Source organism: Conger conger, chromosome 1, assembly GCF_963514075.1.
Source record: "Conger conger chromosome 1, fConCon1.1, whole genome shotgun sequence".
NCBI lineage: Eukaryota > Metazoa > Chordata > Actinopteri > Anguilliformes > Congridae > Conger > Conger conger.
This window is the reverse complement of record NC_083760.1, coordinates 71676296-71700975: the sequence shown is the minus strand read 5'-3', so window position 1 is coordinate 71700975 and position 24680 is coordinate 71676296. Positions and strand designations below refer to the sequence as shown.

The following is a 24680-nucleotide window of genomic DNA, read 5'->3' as shown; positions in this document are numbered from 1 at the left end:
GATCAATTATTGGTATTTTACTGCTTATATTAGCATGCGGCGATGGTGAAGTTGATTGCCACGCTCGGTGGAGTCAGAGTCTCGTAACTAGACAGCTTCCCTTGCTCTCTGTCAGTCTGCAGTGACTTTGATGCATCACAAAAGCCTCTGCCCACAGCCATGTGATTAACAGACTAGGCAGCCTATGCAGCTGCTGGAGTTATTTTCAGGCTGGTGTGAAATCGTACTGAACAAGTAGAAACCAACAGTCTGAAATCTGTAATTTTACGTGTCATCATTTTTAACAACTTTGGATACATCCTGAAAGAGGAGACACAGTGATGCACTCTTTTCAACCATTTTTCCTTCATTTCCACTCATGGCTAAATCATTGTTTCAGGATTCCCCCCAAAAAAATATCTAAATTAATAAATTTATTTGTTTCAATGTCCAAGTTATAGACTAATGGTGATGTAACCCAGGCCATTAGTTTATTATTGGATCATTGGCTTTGTTTAAGATATGCTTATAACAACCACTTAGTTCAATGATTTTACATTTCTCTTCTCAGTTTTATGACCTCTTAATGAGACTTGATTTTACACAAGCAAATCAGATTACATATACCTTGTTCAAGGGCAAATTACATTTCTCCCCTTGGGATTTTGACCTAATACCATCTGGTGCCAAGAACATTTAGAGGAATAAACATCCACTCTAGAGACTTGCTCCGATGCATACTGTTTGAAGATTGTTCAAAGTCAGTAGAAGGAAATTGACATTATAGAGCTGTTACTCCTGTTTTCAATTTTATTACTGTGCTCCATATTTAATGAAGCAATTCTGAGTAAGTGCCTTCTAAATATTGTACCATAGAAATGTCCTAATAAGGTTTCAAAGATAGGTCTGATTGGTTCATCCTACATTTCCCTAATCGCTAAAGCACACTAGCTCACTTGGCGTCAGCAATTCAGACAGGCAGTATATTTGAGAGCGGCACGCTGGCGTTAAGGTCACTGATCTTCTCCTCTGTTGGCTATAGAAGTAAACAACACCCTCTAGCTGGTCATTTGTCTTATGTCTCAGGCAGTATAAATGATGCGATTCCAGAAAGACATCAGCTTGAGAGTAATATAATCCACTTTTATATACAGACTTCTCAAGAGTTCCTGGCTCAGCTGATGTCTCTGTTGGGAGGGAAGAACCCAGAGGAGACTGGGGGCTTCCAGGAGGCACCTCTGGCATACGACGCTGTGTGGGCACTGGCCTTGGCCCTCAATAAGACTGTAGGACCCCTGAAGGCCAAGGGACGGAGCCTGGAGGACTTCAATTACAACAACCGTGACATTACTGCAGAGATATACAGGGCACTGAACACCAGCTCCTTTGAGGGAGTCTCTGTGAGTACCTGAAGGGGAGAGGGTACTGAAGGCACACTGTACATCACACCAAAACACAGCAGAGAGAGAGAGAGAGAGAGAGAGAGAGAGAGAGAGAGAGAGAGGGGGAGAGAGAGAGAGAGAGAGAGAGAGCGCGAGACAGAGTGAGAGTGAGAGTGAGTGAGTGAGAGGGAGAGAGAGAAAGCAGACTGCCCTGAACCTGCAGTGTAGCATAATAAACGTTGAGGGTAACACAATAAACTCACTGCTTGTCTCTTTCTTTTCTTCAGGGTCATGTGGTGTTTGACGCCCAAGGTTCGAGGATGGCTTGGACTCTGATTGAGCAACTGCAAGGTACTCTTCTATCCAATTTTATTGGCCCAATTTTTCGCATGAAGCCCATATTTCTTTGAGACATCTCAAAGAAGAACATAACCCATGTCAGCTATTGACACCATGTGCCGCCCCCACTAGATGATGCATGGCGACAAACCATCCCTCTTTTCTGCCACATGTATATGACATGTGAATGAGCCCGTTGCCACTGTATCAGTCTCAGGATCTCTGTAGGACAGAGCGACATGGTACGTTTTGCAAATATCCCACTGGCTCTTTGTGTGTTTCTTGGCAGTACAGAAATAGATTGGGACACTAGCCCTACTGTGAAACTCAGTTGGTCCAGAGGGAACGGCTGTGCGTACATCTACCTGATTCTTTTTACAGAAACTGGGCTAAGATAAAAACCTGTGAGATTCCACACCTTGAGCCCATCCCCCTTGAAGTGATCTAAATTGATCTTAGCGTACACGTGCAATTGCATTTCTGGATACATTACTGTGTATTTTTTTTAAAGAAGAAGTGTAAGTTTTAGTATTACAGTAGACATGTGCAAATCCCTTCAAAGACTCCTAACATAGACAGAATATGTTGTCAGATCCTGGTGATGGACTGCTCTGATTCTATTGGAGATCTAATCTTCCACATTTTAGCTCGCTACCAATTGCTCCAGCTAATTAAGGCCTTAAATAAACCTGAGGATCTCCAGTAGAAGCCACACTCCTAGTTTGAAGCATATTTTATGCACCGTCCACAAACAGTGCAGTGTCGCTGTAACTGCTTTTTTATCTAAAAGAAGTCATGCTTTTCCTAGAATAGAAGTCTGAGGATAGTGAACATGCATAAAACGTTATTATGTTTCTCTAAATATTTCATGAAAAGTCTCACCAAAAGGCTGTCGTGAATTTTCATATTTGGCCCAGCTGTATTCAGCTTGTAGAATGCCTTTCTTTTTGCTTCTTTTCAGCATATGTTCTTGCTACTTTTCAATGCTTTTTCAAACAATCACTCTTATTCTCATAACATTTTGTTTTTTATTATTTATCCTACAATATGCTTATTTCTCAGTCCTTATTTTTGTGGTGTCTCAATGTTTCAGTTGGATCAGTTGATCAGGTCACTCATCTGATTAAAGAATGTATTTACTATTTATTAGTTACTTCATTTACTAATGACTCACTTGTTACTAATTTATGTACTGATTATGATTCATTAATCTATTTACATGGCACATAGTCTTATGCAGGGCTCCCAGAGCTTACATTATACATAACATTCATTATACATCTGCTTAGGCAAACTGCAGGGGTTTAAACCATTAGTCAGGTGTTCTGTCTGAAATTGCAACAGTAAGTCTTAGCCAATCTGTTTCATTTTAACACATGAACTGCAGGGAAGGAGTAACAATTGGCATGCTGCAGTATATATACAGACTGCTGGACAATGTTATAACACAAGAAATCCAGTTACTAAAGTACTAGTGGTTGCTTACCTGCAAACACTCTGAAAGGTAATATCGATAAAGAGCACTGTGATGGTGGCTCATCGATCAGGCACGTATTGACTCCTGTTTTGGTGCCTATGTTCCCTTGACTGAGTCTGTGTTTGGTTACTGCCCCTCTGTTTATTGGACTGTGAACCTGCAGTCTGTTTGGCAGGGTTGTCCGACCTCTGTAATGGTGAATAAATAATGTTGGGTTGATTTATGATACTGTTGACTCAGGTTTGGAATCTAATTGGAGTACTGCTGGGTTTTGCAACGGAAAGACTATACTCTTTGTCTCTTTTGAGCTAATGAATTCTAGTACCTATGGGGTAGACCTTTACAGAAGAAAATGTGTTTGTCTTAGGTGGATCTGGAATATCTTTAGACTCTATTTGGCTAATATACTTGGATCCGTGACCTAATTTTGCTCTCTATGCCTGGCATGGGGTAGGAACTGTACCGGGACCTGCAGTGCAATTTTGTAGATTTAAGCATGAAAATTTGATACTGGATTTTTTTTTCTCACAAGCAAGTATGATGATTAAGGGCACAATATGCAATAGTGCTTCATGTCTCTTATCTGGCCCCATCTCTCTCTGTCTCAGTCTGTCCTACTTCACGGTTATTCCATTTAACTGTGCTGTCTGAGTATAGGGCTCCTGTCCTCTAATGTCATTCAGTGTGTATGTGTGCTAACTCTCTGCCTCTCCTCTCTGTGTAGGAGGCAGCTATAAGAAGATTGGGTACTATGACAGCACTAAAGGAAATCTCTCCTGGTATGGAAATGACAAGTGGATAGGTGAGACAAGCCGATCTCCCCGGATACCGGCTCCACCCGTCAGCCATCTTACATTTCTGACTGTTTTACTGTCTGTGTCCACTCGACCATCTTCCCGCTCTTTTTCCTTATTCTGTTGGTGTGAACAGTGGTCACCGTTTCTATGGGCAATAAGGCTTTTAGATACTGAAACAGATACAGGGAGTGTGTTTCTTGTTTTTGCGTGTGTGTTTGTGTGTGTGTGCGCGTTTGTGGGTGTATGTGTGTGTTTGTGTGTGTGTGTGTGTGAAGACACAGGTACATAGATTGATAGCCTTCATCTAGTGTGTTGGATATTGATTTATTATTCCCACTCCGTGTGATTTACATAGGCGTGCTGTAAAATGTGGTCATTGTACCTTAAATAACTGACCTGCGCGTAACTGTGTATCAGCTCCTGACACGTACTCCTGAGGGCTGTCACATTACGCAGTTCCCCAAAGCCTGCATGTTTTAGAACAGAGCAAGTGTAAAGTACGAGGGATTTGGACAGAACCAGCTGCGTGGTGAGAGGAGGCTTCAGGAGACTGGGTGACTCCTGTGTCCTATACAGGGTGTAATTTAGCCTCATTCCCCATGTCGATATTTAATACTGTACACACTGACTAATACAAGGCATCAGTGACCAGCTGGTGATTAGATCTGCGCCCACCGCCCCTCTCGGCAGGGCACTAAAATTTGATTCTGCACCAAAGAGCATTTAAGGACACCCTCCAAGACCCACCGCACCGCTCATCAGGATATTACTCAAGCAGGATATTACAGGTTATTATGTTTTGGTGCTATTCATGTGTTTTGTTGTGGATCTTTGAACTATTTCTTTGGCAACTGGTGTCCAATGGGCATTTTACTGCAGTAGCAGGAGTAATTAGATTACTATGGGATTTGCGTGTGATATGTGAAAGTTAAATTATTATGATAATCATAAGCAATTAAGCATAATGATCATAATAATCAAATTTTTTCCTACACCTCCCTGAGATTAGTATGTCTGCAGAGATTTGAGCTTCATTACATCGAATTCTTCCGTGCCACGCTTGCATTTGCAGGATGTAGGATGTTCTCTGAGAGCTCCTTCACTTTGTAAAATCATTTTGAAGCATTCAGGCTGAAATAGGACTGTGATCTTCTCATTTTGGAAATGTGCAGAAAATGACTTGGGAATGGGTCAGTGTAACATTTGCTTCTGCAGAGGAGTGGGACTCGGTCCAAATCTGGCAGCACCTGTGACCTGAAGCTCGTCCACTCTCGGCTGGCTGTCGGGTCACAGGACAGTATTTGGCATGCGTCCCACTCCACGTCTGATTAAAGCAGCTCTCTTAGGGCTCCACCAGGGTCTGCTCTGTAGAGATGACATTGCCTGATGCCCTTGTCCTGGCACTTATGCTCTGAAAATCAGGCCAAGCGAATTGCGAAGGAGGTCAGGGAAGTTGTGGAGTGAATTAACAGTGCTTCATTTTCTGAGTCTCACAAAAGAAAAGCTAACCCTCCTCCATATGCGTGTGCACACACACCCACACACACGCGTACGCACACACACACGCACCCTCACAGATGCCCGCACACACGCCTCTACACACCAACATACACATGCATGGGCACACACATTCACAAATATACACCAAAACACACACACACCCACCCACACTCACATACACACGCATATTCACACACACACACACACACACACACACACACACACACACACACACACACACACTGTCCCCGCTAAACTCTTTTCTAATTTGGTTCTCTTCATGCACACTGTGCCCCCTTTCCTCACTCTCTCACTCTCTCCCTGGTCGCCCCTGACAACCACTGCGGCTCAGCTCTCCTCCCATCGCCGTGGCAACCGTTACGGAGCTCGGTCTCCATGGTAACACCCTGTCCTGATTCCTTCATCAAGGACAGAGAGAGGTTTAAACAGTACATACCCACTGACTGACAGGAGGCAATGGGCACACACTATCACACATACATACACACACATGCACACACATTCATCACTGACTCTACTTTGCAGGCAGTTGTCTCTGTTGCCACTTTCTTTCTGTAATCAGCAATACAACATATATACATCTGACATTTTAGTAGTCACACGCTAATGCTAACACCCTATCGAGCAGTACCGACATCTGGGCATTTTGCACTGACGTCAGTACCCTGACATTTCTACACTGTAAAGACTTGCAGCCACTGACATGCTGATAGTTTTACACGCTGAACATGCTAATACAATCATCCGGACAGTTACGCTTTAAACTGGCAATTGCAAGTGCAATAACAATTGAGACCATTTGTGTTGTTTAATCCCTCAAGTCTCACGGTTGAGCCCAGGATTGGGCTGGTGTGTGTTTTTTCCATTCATTCTTTTTTTCACTGTGCAATTTTCAATCACTATGGCAACAGGATATACCATTTGAAAGCATTAAAACTCATGGTTCAATCTCTATAACTATTTTAAGATGCCATTGCTTTAGCGACAACAGTTACTTATTTTGTAACATGTGGGTGGTAAAACAAGTGTGGGGGGACCTCTGCATTTTGGAAATCCACAGACTACACTAATCAAGGTAATGCCAGTGTCCTTTTCAGGACAAGGGTCCAGCTAACCAAATGCAAAATAGTTTCTAATTCTAAAAAAGGTTTTGCTGTTGTACACTTCTACAAAAGTACTTGTACATAGGAATGCTATTATCTGCGTTTGGTATTATTGGCTCTCTGGAACACGGTGAGTCCACGTACAAGCTTCTCTGGTCAGTATTGTGATGCAGCATATCAGATTATGCCTTCCTCCCTATCCGTGAGCAAGAAAATACAGTATAACTTCTGCTTAGCATACAACCAGCTAGGCGTATGGCATTGAAGTGACAACTGACACGCATTTTAGCTAATGACATTACGCTTTCAATGGTGCATAGGTTCTTAGGCTTGTATAAAACAACAAAGCATTTCTTTGCATGTGCGATAAAAACGTAGCGTTTTCAATACGCACGCTGATACTGTTGGGCAAAAACAGTTTTTCAGATTATATGCAAGCAGGACCCGGCAAGCCTGCTTTAACCAGACCCTGCTGTATGGGGGGGGGTGTGTGGCAGAAATGATATGGGTTGAACCATTCCTGTCAGCCCAGTAGTGGAACTGGACCCGCTCTTAATTTTTTATTAATAATCGAAACGCACCAAATCGTAGATTGCCACTTTAAAGTACAGATGCCAAAACCATGACAGATTTACTCTGTCAAAACATACTGACACTAGCACTCCGCAATGAGGCAGTGTTCAGTATATGGGGTCTACTGTGCTGACAGTGCTGAGTATATGGGGTATACTGTGGTGCCAATGCTGAGTATATGTGTGGTGTTTAGAAAAGCACAGCAAAAGACAGTGAAAGTTGCACACTTGTTTAGTGCATGAGTCGTTGATGCATGCTGACCATTGGTACCCTGGGTAACTGCTGATTGGCTGTGTCTGGGGAAGGTCGTTCTGCGACCCCAGGATCAGGTGCAGATGGATACCTGTGCAAATGGAGTGAACTTGCTTATCCATGCTGCCATATGTTAATAAACATTCTCATATTCAAGATGCAATTGTTTTCTCTAAACAAGTTCTCATTCAGTGGCGGCACGGATGGTGCAGTGGGTAGCACTGCCGCCTCACAGCAAGGAGGTCCTGGGTTCGAATCCCCGTCGGCCGGGGCCTCTCTGTGCGGAGTTTGCATGTTCTCCCCGTGTCTGCGTGGGTTTCCTCCGGGTACTCCGGTTTCCTCCCACAGTCCAAAGACATGCAGGTTAGGCTGATTGGAGAGTCTAAATTGCCCGTAGGTATGAGTGTGTGAGTGTGTGAGTGAATGGTGTGTGTGCCCTGCGATGGACTGGCGACCTGTCCAGGGTGTATTCCTGCCTTTCGCCCAATGTATGCTGGGATAGGCTCCAGCCCCCCTGCGACCCTGATCGGGATAAGCGGGTTCAGATAATGGATGGATGGATGGAAGTTCTCATTCATACTCAGTCCTTCGGGGACCCTACAATATAGGATCTACTGTGGCAGGACTCCAGCACAGCTGTCAGAATAACCTCTTTAAAAGCCTCTCTCTGTGTCCCTCAGGCTCAGGCCCCCCAGCAGACCAGACTGTGGTAATAGAGGAGTTCAGGTTCCTGTCTCAGAAGCTTTTTATCTCCGTGTCGGTGTTTGCCGGTCTGGGAATCCTGCTGGGGATTGTGTGTCTCACCTTCAACATCTACAACAGCAATGTGAGGTAGATAGTCAAGAACTTGCCTTTTTTTTAAACAGGGTCAAATGGAATTGGCTGTCCAGTCCAATCACTGACTCTACACTACTAAACCCCACCCTGTCTTCTGTCTTACAGATACATTCAAAACTCACAGCCTTACCTGAACAATATGACTGCGGTGGGCTGTATGATGGCTTTGGCCGCTGTGTTTCCACTTGGGATTGATGGGCACCATGTTCATAGGGCACAGTTTCCTGTGGTTTGCCAGGTAATGCATTGGGCCACTGCTGGGGATGGATCTCTTGTAGTGACTAGTCCCCTCTGTTTACTGTGTGCATTTCCTACCTCATCAGAGTGCAAATGCTTCCCTGATGTCATTTATGCTTCATCTTTTTGCTCCCTGGTTTTTGTATTTCTCTCATTTTGGCTCTTTTTACCTACTCCTGCTGTAAAGGCAAAAATAGCATGTCTGCATTTAAGGTCAGGGTGGTGAAGTGAGTGATTTGTTTGGATTACAGTTTTCTTTCTTTCTTTCTGTCTTTCTTTCTGTTGTCAGTTTCGCCTGTGGCTCTTGGGTCTGGGCTTCAGTCTGGCTTATGGAAGCATGTTCACTAAAATTTGGTGGGTTCACACCGTCTTCACCAAAAAGGATGAAAAGAAAGAGAAAAGAAAGGTAAACCCATCTGTGGAAAGCATTGAGTCTGGGCGCGATATACATTCTGTGAGCACTTACTCATTAAATGTATTTTTTAGACTTTTTAAGTCTTCTTCGACTTAGAGGTTTGATGCATTGTGTGTTCAGAGATGCTCTTCTGTATACCACTGTTGTAATATGTGGTTATTTACGTTACTGTCACCTTCCTGTCAGCTTTGACCAGTCTGGCCCTTCTTTTCTGACCTCTCTCATAAACATGTTTTTTTAGTTTTTCGCACCATTCTCTGTAAAGTCTAGAGACGCTTGTGCGTGAAGATCCCAGGAATTAAATCCCTCATTCGATTCTACAGTAATTTCAATCACATTTCTTCCACATTCTGACATTTTGTCTGAAAAACTGCTGAACCTCTTGACCACATCTGCATGCTTTTATACATAGCAGCTACCACATGATTGGCTGAATAAATATTTGCATTAACAAGCTGGTGTACAGGTCTATCTAATAAAGTGGTTACTGAGTGTACATGTTCAATAACAGCACTATATTAGGAACGTGTTAGCCATGTATGCAGTTAGAGAAAATATTTTTTAATTATACTGAGAAGGCGACAGGATCCAGTCTCTTATATTGGCGGAAAAACATGTGAGGCCTATTTATGTTTGGAGACCTGGTGGTCAGGAGTAGTAGACCTGCCAAATATGATGTGTCTTTTCACCCCAAATGAGTGTTTGTTTTGATGCAGCTGAGCAGGCATTCTAACAATTGATCAATATCGCAGGTAATCACTTTTCATTAGTCTTGGGAACCAAAACCCAGATCAGGATTGATTCATGATTAATTGTGCAGCCCAAACTAAAAGTTTGAATAATGTTGCATGTAGTTTTATATAATTTACATAAGCAGAGAGGCTGGTGCACATTTCAACCCAGAGAAATATTGGGTGTATATCAGTATGTTTGCATTATAGCCTGTTACCTTATTCATGTCTGGAGGAGTATTAATTCAACTTCCTGTTTAAAAGTGGCTTCAATATCGCCACCGTTTTCACATGGGAAGTGTGGTCACCACAGTTCATAATTTACAAAGTCACTAATCCAATTCCACCAATAGGAAATAATATACTTTATAAGTGTACAGGTGCACAGCACTGCTCTCTGCTGAACATCTAATTTCAAGCAGCTCATTACGGTATTGTGTGCACATATTCTGTTGTATTGTTTGTTGCTGTCTTGTACATAAAAGCGATTATTGGTCCATCTGTATCCTAGCAGCACCTGGAGCCCTGGAAACTGTATGCCACTGTGGGGGTGTTGCTGGCCATCGACATCCTGTCTCTAATGATCTGGCAGATCGTGGATCCTTTACACATCACAGTAGAGGTGCGCTGAAAGTTGACCCACGGGTTGTGATTTTGTGTCTGCAGTTTTATGATGGTTCTCTCTAATTGCCTGTGTGTCTGGGGAACGCTTTGAAGCTGTCAAATTAACACTAGCAGTCAAATGATTGACAGGGGATAAGAAGCCATTCAGAGCTCATTAAACATGAATGCTGGCCATTATCAAAGACAAACAAGGCATCCAAAGTCATTCATCTGTTATGGCCATATTTGCTTAAGGTCATTTTCAGTAGGCGTAGTGTTACACGTTTTTTGCAACAGTGTAATTTGTCCTCTCACTAGCTGGAAAATAGTACAATAAATGAACCAGTGGTAAGAAGGATTTCCTGTTTAGAATTTCAGCACTGTGATGAGTGACAGTTCGTAATTGTGACTGTAATTGACTTGACTTCTTTTCAATGATTCTCTTTTTGAGAAGTCAATAAATCACTGCTGTGAAAAACATACCATATTGGATAGGTATGAACCACATCACTATATTAGACCCCTTAAAACAAAATATTCTGCCTTCAGAGTGGCTGACTTTTCCTGTCTCCGGGGACCTGTGTAGTCTGTGTCCTCCCGGTGTAATTGCCGTGCTGTGATCACTACCCTTATTCTTTATCAGCTCTGTCTGCCTGCTTCTGTCTCCGTTAGTCTGCATGTGGGTGTAATGTGTGTGTGGGCACAGCCGCATCACGCTGTAGTGCTGTTTGCGCTACTGTACTGCTGCTTAACATGTGGATGCAGAATACTGTTAATGTTGTGTAATGTCCAACGCATATCGCATACTAAATTGGATTATCTCCGAGTAGAAGTTCACTAAAGAGGCACCGAAAGGAGACTTGGATGTTCTAATTCAGCCACTCCTGGAGCACTGCAGTTCGGAGAAGATGAACACATGGCTTGGTAACCTACTTTTATTCCCACAAGCTTTCTCTCTCTCTCTCTCTCTCTTGCTCTCTATTGCCAAAATTAGTGACTAAAAGGGTGAAATACATAAACTGTGCCATACAATAGGCCCCTCCCTGACGAAATTGTTGCGAGCGAAGTGGTCGGTACCTTTCCATTGGAGGTCAGAGTTTGAATTCATTGGACACTGCTGTGACCTTGAGCATCCCCAGCACAGAGCGTCTCTCTCCAGGGAGAGGGGACAGCAGGGCTCGCTGATTCATTCTTCCTCTGGGCAAACAGAAGCGTCCATCCTGAAATCGCTAGGCGAAGCGCAGGGGCCAGGGCTGTGATGATGCTATTACATGTCTGAAAATGATGACTGCTGCCAGTTAATATCTGCAATTTGCTTTTCAAAACTGAACCAGTAACCTTGAAATATTTTATCAAGGATTGGGAATAGAAGGAACAATTTGTTATGTGGGTGAGGAAGGGGTTTTAGGTGCTGAAATGACGGCGTTTAACCTACTTGCGAGGTACTCGAAATCGCTTGTATTGTGCTCTAATAATATACTCAAAGATATGAACATAAAATGTAATCGCACAGCTCAATAAAGGTACCATCATCAAAGTGCGATATTTCTCTGCGTGGTGTGCATACGATACAGAGAGGGGGAAAATTCTTTTAAGCTTGAATGTAAAATGACTTGTCGTTAACAGGACACAATGTGACTGCCTAATACCTCCCCCTGTCGTGCCCCCTCCCTGCTCTCCATTAGGGGTGGTGTATGGATATAAAGGCTTATTGTTGCTGCTTGGGATATTCCTGGCTTATGAAACCAAGTCGGTGTCGACGGAGAAGATTAATGACCACAGAGCGGTGGGAATGGCCATCTACAATGTGGCTGTAAGTCTCCCCGCTGTCTGGACCCGTCCCCCCTTGGTTGTGAGTCATTTTGTGCTGTGCGCTGATTGAGTGGCCTTGTCGTTGTAAAGAGTGGACACCTGCTGCACTTACCCTGTATTCATCAGTTACTGACTGCCGTGATGGCAGAGGAGCACGTCGCCAATATCCAGCTGACCCGCGTGCATCCTGCTAAATCATCTACACCGTTCTGTGTGTGGATGATAATGTATGCAATTTTGTCTGCTTGTGTCAACCAACACAAATATATCCTAAATTGCAGGGTAAACAAATGTCATTATATAACAACATTGTTCGGGATATTTACAGTGCACAGTATTCCACAGCACATATACTGTATCCTATTAAAATGCCATGCGTTGGTGAGTTATTAATATGGAGGTTTGACTTAAAATGTTGGGACGTTTCATAAATGTTGTCATTTCCTCTCGGTGACAGATATAAATATATATATATTATGATCGTTCTCTCTCTGTCAGGTGCTGTGTATGATCACGGCTCCAGTCACCATGATCCTCTCGTCTCAGCAGGACGCTTCCTTTGCGTTTGCCTCTCTGGCCATAGTTTTCTCTGTCTACATCACCCTGGTGGTGCTCTTCATTCCCAAGGTAAGGTCCCAAGCCACTGCGCACAGTACCAGCGTTAGCATAATAATAGCAGCGCTCTTTTCCTGCTTTAATTCACACTTGTTTCTGTTGTTCTGTGCAGGGTGATTGATAACAGTCCTGCATATTGGCATCGATCAGCTAATGCACTGCACTGTAGATTCTAGGATTGATCAGCCTGCAGTGTGCGTTAATTGTGGGAATGAATCATTTAATCTATGTTATCTGAGTCTGCCGGTGCTATTCAACGTCAAAGGGCCGTGGAAACTAATAACAAAACAGGATATTATGAGTCGTACCTCCTTTTCTAAATCCATTTCTCCATCCTTCATCAGATAGCAAAAATTAAAAAAAATCTTACCGTAGATATATTACAAGTTTTTATTGAGTGGACACAGAGTGTGAAATTTAAAATGTGCAAAAACTAACCAGTTGTGAAAAACCTTTGACCTATCATTCTCAGTTTTAGATCACCTCTAATAATGTAGCTCGCTGCTAAAACAATATTCCTTGTTTGCATTAGCTTGCTCAGAAAATGACACAATGTCAGGTGACAGCAAATTGAAGCAGAGCCAGCTCAGCCAATTCAGCTAACTTGCACTTTTGTTCATCTTGTGAATGCTTCTTCATTTTTGATAATGCTGACTTAATAACATACCTATTTTGAAATAAGGTAGAACTAATTTGCTTAAATTCAATTTACAGCATTAATCCTTTTTTTGTGAATGTTGCAGCATTATTTCTGGCTGCTTACTTTTTGCTTGCAATTTATTTTCTTTCGCTGAAAGGCGCCAAAAGTGTTGCCAGGTTACTATGGATACCAAGAAAATGGAGTGATTGTGCAGTGACGATCACTCAGTATTTTCTGATTTATTTTCCGACTGAGAGGAAGAGCACTTTGTGTTATGATCTGACAGGATTAATTATTTTTGTGTATACTTTTGAGACATGCTTGAAAAAAATAATACATACAGTGCTGCTTGAAGGTATGTGAACCCCTTGAGCAGTTTAGAATTTTCTGTTGTTTTAGCATGATTTTCTTATTTTATCATCACCAGTTTTTATATATGAAATGTCAGGTTTATGTTTATTAATTGCATGTACTTTTATTGAGGGAATTGTGTGAGTGGGCAAAAAACTACATGAAACATGGAATTACTGTATGTGCAAAAGTAAGTGAACCCCCAGCTGCATTGGTAAAGTCAAGTAGGTAACAGATTCAGGTGAAACACATTTGGGTGCTTAATTAATCAATTAAGCAGACCAATCCAATGAGACATCCTTAGGAAAGGGGTCGAGCAACACTGATTAAAAGAGAGAGGTAACCAACCAAACCACTGTAGTGCCAAGGTGTACCCACACAGATCAACAATGCCAAGAGGAAAGGAGATATCCGAGGACATCAGGAAGAAGGTAGTGACAGCCCATCAGTCTGGGGAAAGCTATAAGACCATCTCCAAAAGATTCCAGCTTCATCCATCCACTGTAAGACAAATCATTTACAAATGGAGGGCATTCAACGTGACCGTAACTCTGTCGCCCATCAAAATTATCATCAAGCACCAGAAAAATTATAAATCAGGTAAAGGTCAACCCACACATTACCTCGAGAGAGTTGCAGCATCTGGGGTAAATGTACATGCGTCTACAATCAGACAAAAATTTTATAGACATGACATTCATGGGAGGGTTGCTGGAGGGAAGCCTCTGCTGTCAAAAAAGAACAAAGCTGCCCGTTTCAACTTTACCCGAGGGCACTTGGACAAACCAGAGGCCTTCTGGAAGTCCATTCTCTGGACAAATGAGTCCAAAATAGAATTATGTGGTCACAGTCAAAACCGCCATGTTTGGAGAAAAGCCAACACTGCATACCAAGAAAAGAACCTCGTCCCAACAGTGAAGCATGGTGATGGAAATGTGAAGGTCTGGGTCTGCTTTTCTGCCTCCGGACCTGGACGACATTATCCATGGAAACATGAATTCTCAGGCCTATCAATCTCCTGCCATCAGTCAGGGAGTTGAAGCTGGGCCAAAATTGGGTGATACAACAAGACAATGACCCAAAGAAATCCAGTAAAACTACCAAGGAATGGCTTAAAAGAAAGAGGATTCATACTCTGGATTGGCCTCGTCAAAGTGCAGACCTCAATCCCATAGAAATGTTGTGGCTAGACCTGAAGTGGGCAGTACATGCCTTGTCCCTCCACCCTCTCTCGACTGGCTGTATTCTGCAAGGAGGAGTGGGCAAAAACCCCCAAAGGCAGACGCGAGAGACGGGTCAGTGGTTACAGAAGACGTTTGGTTGAAGTAATGGCTGCAAAAGGAGGGGCCACAAGCTACTAACTAAAAGGGTTCACATATTTTTGCACATGTCAAATTTTCTAGTTTTTGTGAGATAAACCACTTTTGTTGAATAAATAATCAAAAATAATGAAAAAATAATTTTTCACAGTACACTTTGGATGCATTGTGGCATATGAGTTGAGCACTGCTGTCTGGTTGGTGTCTTGGCCGATCAGGCATTGATACTCAGCTTAAAGCTGTCAAGTATCCACTTATATGGTTTCAAACTAGAAGCAGTTTTAGTGGTATGGTGGACCAGGGATTTTTATGTGGTTGAAGTGCAGTCTCCATTTTAGATGTACAGTAGATAGGATTGTAAACGAATGTGTTTATGTTGCACTATAGATGTGCAGGTGGATGAGAGAACTGGTACTCATATGCTGTTGATCCACTGGAGAATCCTTCTGTATCCGTCTCTAAACATGCGCGTAGCCTGAGACCTTGGGTATGATCCATTAAAGTGATTTAGATGTGCTGTATAGCACATATACTATAGATATGTAGGTTGATCAAACTCTCAGTGGTACTGTAGATATGAAGGCTGATCCAAGTCTCTATGGTATAGTGGCAGTAGAGGCTGATGAGTCTCTATGGTGATTTAGATGCGGAGATTAATCACTCGAGGGGAGTGGCAGTCAGAGCAGCAGGACACCATGAAGACGGGCTCCTCCACCAACAATAACGACGAGGAGAAATCACGCCAACTGGAGAGGGAGAACCGAGAACTGCAGAAGATCATACAGGAGGTGCCTTCTCTCCTTCTTCCTACACTTCTTCTCTTCACTCTCTGTTCAATTTTATTTATTTAAATTACATTCAGTTTCATACATTCATATTGCAAAAGCATACACATGCAGACATCGCAATACAATTTCACACAGCAAGAGGAGCGAAGGAAAAGGGTGAGTAGCACCATGTGAAATAACAACATTTTGAATTAGAAATGAGCGGTCTGACAAAATTGCTCTCTCCTTTCATCTATGTCTATTTCTTTCTCTCCGGTGTTCCATCAAAATCAAACAGCAGTTCCATTTACTTTTGCTTTCTTTTTTTCCTTTTTGCCTCTAAAAGGTTATTGAGGAGGTATCAGGATGTTCATGAATTGCCATTGATAAAGAAAGGGGCGGTAGCAACACATGAATAACTCAGATAAATAGGGTCAAATGAATCCATTGAATCTGCTTTACGTCTAGCCTCTCTCTCCCCTCTCTTTCTCCTTCTCTCTCCCTCTCTACCCCTCTCTCCCTCTCTCTTGCTCTCTCTCCATCTCTTATTCTCTCCCTCTCTCCCTCCCTCTCTGCCCCCTCCCTCGCTCTCCCTCCCTCTCTCTCCCTCTCTGCCCCCCTCTCTCCCTCCCTCTCTCCCTCTCTGCCCCCCTCTCTCCCTCTCTCCCTCTCTTCCTGCCTCTCCCTCTCTGCCCCCTCTCTCCCTCTCCTTCCCTCGCTCTCTCTCCCTCTCTGCCCCCTCTCTCCCTCCTCCCTCTCTCTCCCTCCCTCCATCTCTCTCTCCCTCTCTGCCGCCCTCTCTCCCTCTCTCCCTCTCTGCCCCCCCTCCTTCCCTCTCTCTCTCTCCCTTTCTGCACCCTCTCTCCCTCCTTCCCTCTCTCTCTCCCTTTCTGCCCCCTCTCTCCCTCCCTCCCTCCCTCTCTCTCCCTCTCTGCCCCCTCTCTCCCTCCCTCCCTCCCTCTCTCCCTCCCTCTCTCTCCGGCCTGCAGAAGGAGGAGCGAGTGTCGGAGCTGCGCAGTCAGCTGGCTGAGAGACAGGCCCTGCGCTCCCGCAGACGGCCCTCCACACACAATCAGAACCACAGCACGCCTCCTCCCCCGTCCTCACAAAACGACCCTAAATCCCTCCTGCCCCCGCCTGGATACCCCATCCCTTCATCAGAGAACCACTCCCTGCCCCCCTCCTTCTCCAACTCCTCAAACCTCTACCAGCCCGACAGCAAGATCGGCCGCAACCACTGCCACACCAGCAGGCTCCAGCTGCTTTATAAGTGACTGAGCGCGCGGGGCTTGTGGAGACAGAAGGAGGACAGCGTGATTATGAGCGGGATCAGAGAGAGCGAAGGGGTGCGTTATTTATGGGGGACGAGCGTTTAGCAGGGAGAACAAGAGCAGTGTAAGGTGCGCGAAAGGAATTTGTCAAGAACAAATTTTAATTGAGTCTATTCTCTTTCCCTCTCACTTAATGAGATACAGTAATACCTTGGGCAGTGACTGAGAATTAATTGAATTACATCTGATATGTTTTTGATGAGTGCTTCAAGGTTGTTGTAAGCTTCCGGAAAGATCAATGAACGATAAAATGGACCCGGGGATAGTGCTTGAGAATGCGCCGGACCTACCCGGGCTTGCTGGGAGTTTCTCCTTCGCCTGCTTGGCTTGTTTGTACCCCGCCACTGTCCTTGTGTTTAGTCAAATAATTACTGACTTTTTACTGAGGATGTCAAATTAGTCACAAGCTGCAATTAGATTTTATGTTTTAAAATTGTGATTTAAAGAGCAAGGTATTCACTTATTTTGTTTAGTTTCTATTTGTATCAAATTTATTTACCTGGTGCACATTTTTACACATACACTACTGACCAGCGGTGTGGAATGAAACAGATCGCAGGTCACTTCCTGCTGGACTGGAGCAGGGCACATATCGAGCAGTACACTTTTGGCCTCTGATTGGGAAACAAACAGCTGCCATTGACCTCGGGACTGGAGCATCCCCGGTGGATGGCAGAATGATTGCCATGCACTGTTTTTTTCACGTTTGTTGCAGTATTCTGAGGATAGGATAAAGCAACACATTCTCACAATGTCAAGAATAAATCAGCAAGCACAGATTTATTGCACTCCGTTCAGTGCTCTTGTTTATTTTAGAAATCAAGTGAACTGCAGCTGCAATAAACACTTAAATATGTGTTAGGGAGTTTTACGCACCTAATGGAAACAATTTTGGTGTTTAATGTAGCTCCATTAAAATATATTTCTCTATTTAAAGTGGTGAACGTCTCTTAAGCTTGAAGCCTTGAACCTTAAGAGTACAATATTGCAAATGTTTGAATTGAGTTTAAGATTCTTAATGGCGTAACAGCAACAGATTATTTCATAAGGAAAATTGTTATTTTGGGCTTAATTTGTACTGTATACATTGCATATCTTTAACCTGCCCTAACATTGCTCACAGATTCTACATTTTGACTTGGTAAAAACTTGTTGGATCTACTTTTGCCATGCTGAACCTATTGGTAGAAACATGTTGTTATTAGTGAAGTCATAAAAAGAAGCAAATAAATAATTTCTTACTGTGGCACTGAAGGGATTTAGGCCTTTCAGTTTCTGAAAAGCTATTAATTGCAGGCTGTCAGTTGGACAAAGATTGGGAAAAGGTCTCATTTGTGGATGAATGTACTATATAGAAATGTATTTCACAACATGAGAACAACTCCTCAAAAATAATTCCTCTCAAGTGGGAAGTCTAAGCAACATTCCATGACAGGTACTGTATGAAGCTGAGCATTTTCACAGACACTTTGGCAAACAACAAAAAGTTATATTCACCCAATACCTTCCCAAAGTTATACTCACCCAATACCTTCCCTAAGTTATATTCACCCAATACCTTCCCAAAGTTATATTCACCCAATACCTTCCCAGTTATATTCACCCAATAACTTCCCAAAAAGTAATATGCACCCAATACCTTCCCAAAAAGTTATATTCACCCAATACCTTCCCAAAGTTATATTCACCCAATACCTTCCCAGTTATATTCACCCAATAACTTCCCAAAAAGTTATATGCACCCAATACCTTCCCAAAAAGTTATATTCACCCAATATCTTCCCAGTTATATTAACCCAATACCTTCCCAAAACATTATATTCACCCAGTAACTTCCCAAAAAGTTATATTCACCCAGTACCCTCCCAGAAGTTATATTCACCCAATACCTTCCCAAAACATTATATTCACCCAATTCCTTCTCAAAAAGTTATATTCACCCAATACTTACGCCTATTACCCCTTCTGGGGCATAGGCCGTCAACAAGGGTTCTCCAGGCATCCCGATCCTGGGCCAACCTCTCCAGCTGTCCCCAGGTGTGCCCCATCTTCTTCCAAGCTTCCAAGTCTCTGTGGCAGGTGTTTCGTGGTCGGCCTCTCTTCTCCCTTGGGGGTTCCACCTGAGAGATTGTCTTGTGATGCTCAAGGATGGTTTACCGAGTGTATGACCAATCCATCTCCAATGGCGATCTCCATTCACCCAATACCTTCCCAAAAAAGCTATATTCACCCAATACCCAAAAATGTATAGTAGCCCAATACCTTCCCACCTGGTCAATTTGTGTTTTTTCTTTTGATCCCTACCCTTTTTTTCCCTTTTTTTTTTTTTACCAAAATGTAATTTCAAATCTGTGACCATTAAGATTATTTCATTTTACCAAGCCTTTTTGCTCTTTATGTGCCTATTTTTTTAGTTTACTGAATTATTCATCTTTTCTTCTAAGAAACATAGACCTTGTATAAATGTACACAGGTATAGTATGAAGGTCGCTTTTACCCTTTCAGTAAGGTTTATTTATAAATCTCAACTCACTTTTCTACAGTGTTCTTAATAATTGCTCTTCTCTAAACATGTTTTGTTACAAAATATTTGTATTGATCGCATCCGCATCTTTTGTCATGTCCATCTTCCTATGTATATCTAAGAGAGAAATACTAGCAGAAAGGTGCATACAGAGACACACACATGTGCGCGCGCCCACACACACACACACACACACACACACACACACACACACACAGTCACATAGTACGTCATTATTATTATAAATGTATTAACTTGCACATATACAGATGTATTCCTCCGTGGTTTCAGAAATACATTTATATTTACTATTGCAATTGTTGTTCAATATAAGATTATGTGGTATGCAAAGGGAATGGCCGTTACAATAAACTCATTGTTTTTCACTGAATGTATCCATAATGGCTTTGATATTATTTTTTTTTGTGGGCTGTATTTATTTATTTTAATGCAAAAATGGGAAATGAATTAGTGGAACTACGATCTATGTGTAAGAGTATATGGATGCATTCATTGCCTATATCAAATATACAGGTGTGTCTATTTACGGAGGTTATAGCCAGTTGCTATCCAATTGACATACAGTAATGTGATATTATTCCAATATTAATATTAATTATTGTAAGTTTGCCTACCATATTTCTATATGATAATCAGGAGTTGTGAATCTTACTGGATTTTTGTGTAATTTAACCACAAGATGTCAGTAATGGTACTGCGCAAAGTGCGTGATTTATTCAGGCAGATCACAGATAAGTCATTATTCAGTTAGTAAGGGAATACCCTATAATGCATCACTGAGCCAGGGGCTATCCCTGACTGTGCATGGGGCTTAACCTGGCCACAAGGTCGTCCCTGTACCAAACATGTAATTCTGTATGAGGAACTAACCCTGAAGTCTGTGTCAGGGACAAGGGCTTTACACCATCCTGAAGGCTCTTGTTTTTGGAGCACTTTCCTTATATTTTTTTATTGTAATCTTTGTTCTTTTTATATCTCCAATGCTTCTTTATGTTCCTCTGTTCCCACCTCTTTTGTAGGATTTTTTTTATTTCAAACTTACTTTGACAAATAGGGTGAGCTAAACCTAAGATCATATGATTCTAAATTCTGTCAAGTTCTACCAAAATGTGACCTTTAGTTATCTCAGGTTTGTATATCTTCTACATCTAACCTTTAGATGTAGCCTTTGCCCAAACAAATAATGTACTCTTCACCCATGTTTCTAATGGCTCACATTGCTACATATTCTCCTTTACTGTGACCCATACAGTCTGAGAAAGCCTACCTCTACAGTCAGAGAAAGCCTACCTCTACAGTCAGAGAAAGCCTACCTCTACAGTCTGAGAAAGCCTACCTCTACAGTCTGAGAAAGCCTACCTATACAGTTTGAGAAAGCCTACCTCTACAGTCTGAGAAAGCCTACCTCTACAGTCTGAGAAAGCCTACCTCTACAGTCAGAGAAAGCCTACCTCTACAGTCGGAGAAAGCCTACCTCTACAGTCTGAGAAAGCCTACCTCTACAGTCTGAGAAAGCCTACCTCTTCTTCTCCGAGTTCAGTTTCCACTTCCTCATGTGGTTCCCCTAGTCTAGGTACCTACTTTCCTATCTCACCCAAACCTTCTCGTGTTGTATTACCACCACACACCTCAGTGTTTGCATGGCATCTGACATACACACAGCGTTCTTTATGGCCTGAGCTTACGGGAGAGCAATCCTGCTGCATCTGGGTGTTTTATTTCCCTCTGTGTGCCAGCCTTTGATTTTGCTATACGGTTTCCCAAGCAATAAACCACAGCAATCACAAGCATGTTTGCATTTCTCGAAGGAGCAAGAGTATGGCAAGAAATGATGAGGCACACAGTCCGCCAAATCATCCATCTGTCACAAGGATGATAATAATTTATCTGCTGAGCACAAACCTGGGTATCTCTTTCCTCCATGTTCTCAAGGCAGCAGCAAAACCAAAATCTTTCACAGCACAACTTTCCATAATCTTCTATGTTATTGTAATCTCACAATGTGAGAGAGCTTTGTAACTTTTATATAAAGAGAATGATTAAGAGGTAAATGGTAAAATGGACTGCATTTATATAGTGTTTTTTTTTTTTTAATCCAAAGTGCTTTACAATTGATGCCTCACATTCATAATGGGTATAATGTATGTCTTTGAAGATGATAAAAAGCAAATGGGAACTATGCATGAGCACAATGGGTGGGCTGGGTGATGTAGTACTCTAAGTTAGGCTGGTAGGGAATTTATGGCTGGCTGGGAAATTCCTTTTCTTCGATTTTAGCCTCACTGAACACAGCCATGAAACAGAACACATTTGGGGAGTTCCCTTTTTCAGCCCAAGATGAAAACTGTGTGACACTGCTTTTAGATGGACATTTACAAAACATTTTTCAAAAGTCAACCCTGTTTCCCCAACACGTGAGATGACAAATAAGGTAAAATAACATAATACATACAAACTGTTTATATGGATACAGTCATTATTAAAAATAAATAAGACAACAATGACAACAAATTAAATAATCCAATGAAAATAAAAACCAAATATACGTTCAATAACATGTAATGTATATAAATAGTTTATACCAATACAGTCATCATGAAAATAATTCACAGACAACAATGACAACAAATTAAATAATCCAATGAAAATAAAAACCAAATATACATTCAATAACATGTAATATATATAAATAGTTTATACCAATACAGTCATCATGAAAATAATTCACAGACAACAATGACAACAAATTAAATAATAAGATAAATATAAAAACCAAATATACATTCAGATCAAATGAAATTAGCTTAAGGCTGTTCACTTAAATAGACATTACATGTATAAATACATATGTATGTAAGGCACTGTAGGAATGACAGAAGACAATACATACAATCATGTAATAGTACATCATATTACATGAAAAATTAAGGATCATACACTCCCACTATACATAATGCACACGGAAGCATATACCAAAGAATATAGTCCAACTGTGCATAATGCACAGAGTAGCACATAGTGCCATTTATAACAAAAATAATAGCAACCACAGTACACAACTATTCAATTTACAAGGGTAGGTGCTCTCTTAAACTTAAAAATGAATTTAAATTGATTCATTTAGTAACTTTAAATGTTGAGCTTAAAAAATGTTTGTGTTTTAACATAAAACAATTTCTTTCATTTCAGTCTTACCCTGACTATAACAGTGCATCACTAAATTAATGATGTGCAAAATAATCAATCTGACACAGGTATTTAAATGTCATGTCTCTCATCACAATCTCACAGCTTAAGTCTCAGGTTTTACCATTTTAAATGTTAGTTTCCCTCTATTTAGTTGGGGGGTGTCCCTGTCTCCGTCTCACAGTGCAAACACGCCAAAAAATGTTTTCTCATCTTCCCCATCCACATCTTTCAGCAGATTGGTCTCTGTCCACAGTCTGTCCTCTCTCTCTAAACTAAAGACCGCCCCCATGTATACTGCATTATACCAACTTTTGCTTCTGCCATTGCTCTCAGCATCTCTCTGGCATGTTGTTCTTATTGCACTGAGCAAGGGCTTCCGGTCATTGTAGGCATCTGACCAGCGCATGATCGTGTGACTAATTGGTCGGTTCGTATGCCCGCCTGAAGAGCTGCATAAAACCCGGAACGAGACCTGGCTATAGACAAAGTACAGGCCATTTTGGGGAATGATGATCTCATTGTTTACCAGTCTAAGCCCCCCCTGGAAGAAAGAATGTCCATCCCCATCTCTCCAGAGCACAGAGCTGTTACGGACCTCGGGGTTGAATTCGCCTGAAGAGAGAAAGGGACGGCACGTATACACAGCGGCGGCACTGTTATTAATCATCTCAAACCACATTCCAAGCCACAAGTGAGAAAAATGATTAACAACTGTACAGTTGTATTTTCCTCACCTGTAATCTGTGATGGGTAGGAGGCATTTCCTCTTTTTTAAAGCATGTGAACTATATTACATTTAGCATGGGGGAATTTTTGAGAAAATGCATAGGTTCTGCAACTTTGATACACTTCAGATACAGTCAGCCAGAGAGTATAAATTACAATGAGTATTTCTGGTGCTATTAAGGTTAATGCTTTGATCAATTGTGCGTAAGCAGTACTTAGCCTGGAGCTCCTATTCCAACCACCTATAACAAAATGTACTACAATATAAAGGATTTCTTACCATGCAAATGAATGGCAGCCCTCACATTTGTAGATATGTGTTTTAAGTGCTGCTGGTGCTCTGAACAGAAGAAGAGGTTAGTTAGTAACTGAATGGACTGGGGACATGTCCATATCAAATTCACTGAAACAAATTAAAATTCTAATCAGATTTGAATAAGAATAACCCAATTAATTAAATTAATTTACTCACCATTGTTTTCTATTCCATGCGCTTGAGTCTATGAGAGAGGAACAGTGCAATTAATACGACAGAGAAAGAGAGAGTGAGAAAGAGAAGTATGCGGAAGTATGTTGACATATCTATTCATTGTACCTAACTGCAACGTTATTCTGCTGGTGTATCATATGACCACGTAAAATACAACAACAAACACAAGCTCCTTGACACCCCTTTTTGCGTAAAAATCCAGAAAAGATAGCACACACGGATGCCCAGCTTACCTGACTGTGACAGAGGAACAGCAGGGCAGCGACCCCACACAGAGCCAGAAGTGCCAGAGCCCCACACAGCTTCCACACCCGGGCACCCCAGGGCTTGCCTGGCAGCTGTGGACCCGGCCCCCGCTCTCCGCTCTCCATGCCTGTCAGCGCCGCTGTGTAGCCGTCCATTCCTTGGAGGAGTCGCCCGTCTGAAAACCGTCACAGCTGTTGCTTTTGTAGCAGCGGTATGTGTACAGGTGGGCAAGAGCAACAAATGTTTATCTGCTGACAATAAACAGGCAAATATATAATGTTTTATATAATGTTTTAATTGTTCTTAAAATTGTTAGATAGCATTTGTGGAGACAAATTAGTTGTCCTACTCCAGATGCAGCAATATAAAGTATAGGTATGTATATATATATATATCAGAGTTC

General features: G+C 42.0%; 2 protein-coding genes across 4 annotated transcripts in view; one reads left to right on the top strand and one right to left on the bottom strand.

The window, feature by feature from the left end:
• The window catches only part of gabbr1a (gamma-aminobutyric acid (GABA) B receptor, 1a), a 58898-nt gene extending 38902 nt beyond the window's left edge, over positions 1-19996 (top strand). For 2 of the 3 annotated variants that reach the window (XM_061252622.1, XM_061252637.1), the window contains 12 exons: positions 1134-1379; positions 1649-1712; positions 3902-3979; positions 8104-8254; positions 8366-8498; positions 8787-8903; positions 10155-10265; positions 11077-11170; positions 11932-12059; positions 12557-12685; positions 15628-15771; positions 16740-19996. In XM_061252622.1, coding sequence (XP_061108606.1) covers positions 1134-1379; positions 1649-1712; positions 3902-3979; positions 8104-8254; positions 8366-8498; positions 8787-8903; positions 10155-10265; positions 11077-11170; positions 11932-12059; positions 12557-12685; positions 15628-15771; positions 16740-17024 — 1680 coding nt within the window. In that variant the 3' untranslated portion in view covers positions 17025-19996. The remainder of the gene's footprint in view (positions 1-1133; positions 1380-1648; positions 1713-3901; positions 3980-8103; positions 8255-8365; positions 8499-8786; positions 8904-10154; positions 10266-11076; positions 11171-11931; positions 12060-12556; positions 12686-15627; positions 15772-16739) is intronic. The other variant, XM_061252629.1, reaches the window with a different exon arrangement.
• A 2755-nt stretch (positions 19997-22751) lies between these two features.
• tnfb (tumor necrosis factor b (TNF superfamily, member 2)) lies at positions 22752-24432 on the bottom strand. The gene is made up of 4 exons (XM_061251516.1): positions 24265-24432; positions 24014-24041; positions 23822-23881; positions 22752-23427 (listed from the first exon to the last, which is right to left on the bottom strand). The coding sequence occupies exons 1-4, from the start codon at positions 24430-24432 to the stop codon at positions 22991-22993; spliced, it is 693 nt and encodes a 230-aa protein (XP_061107500.1). The 3' UTR covers positions 22752-22990.
• Between the last annotated feature and the right edge of the window lie 248 nt (positions 24433-24680).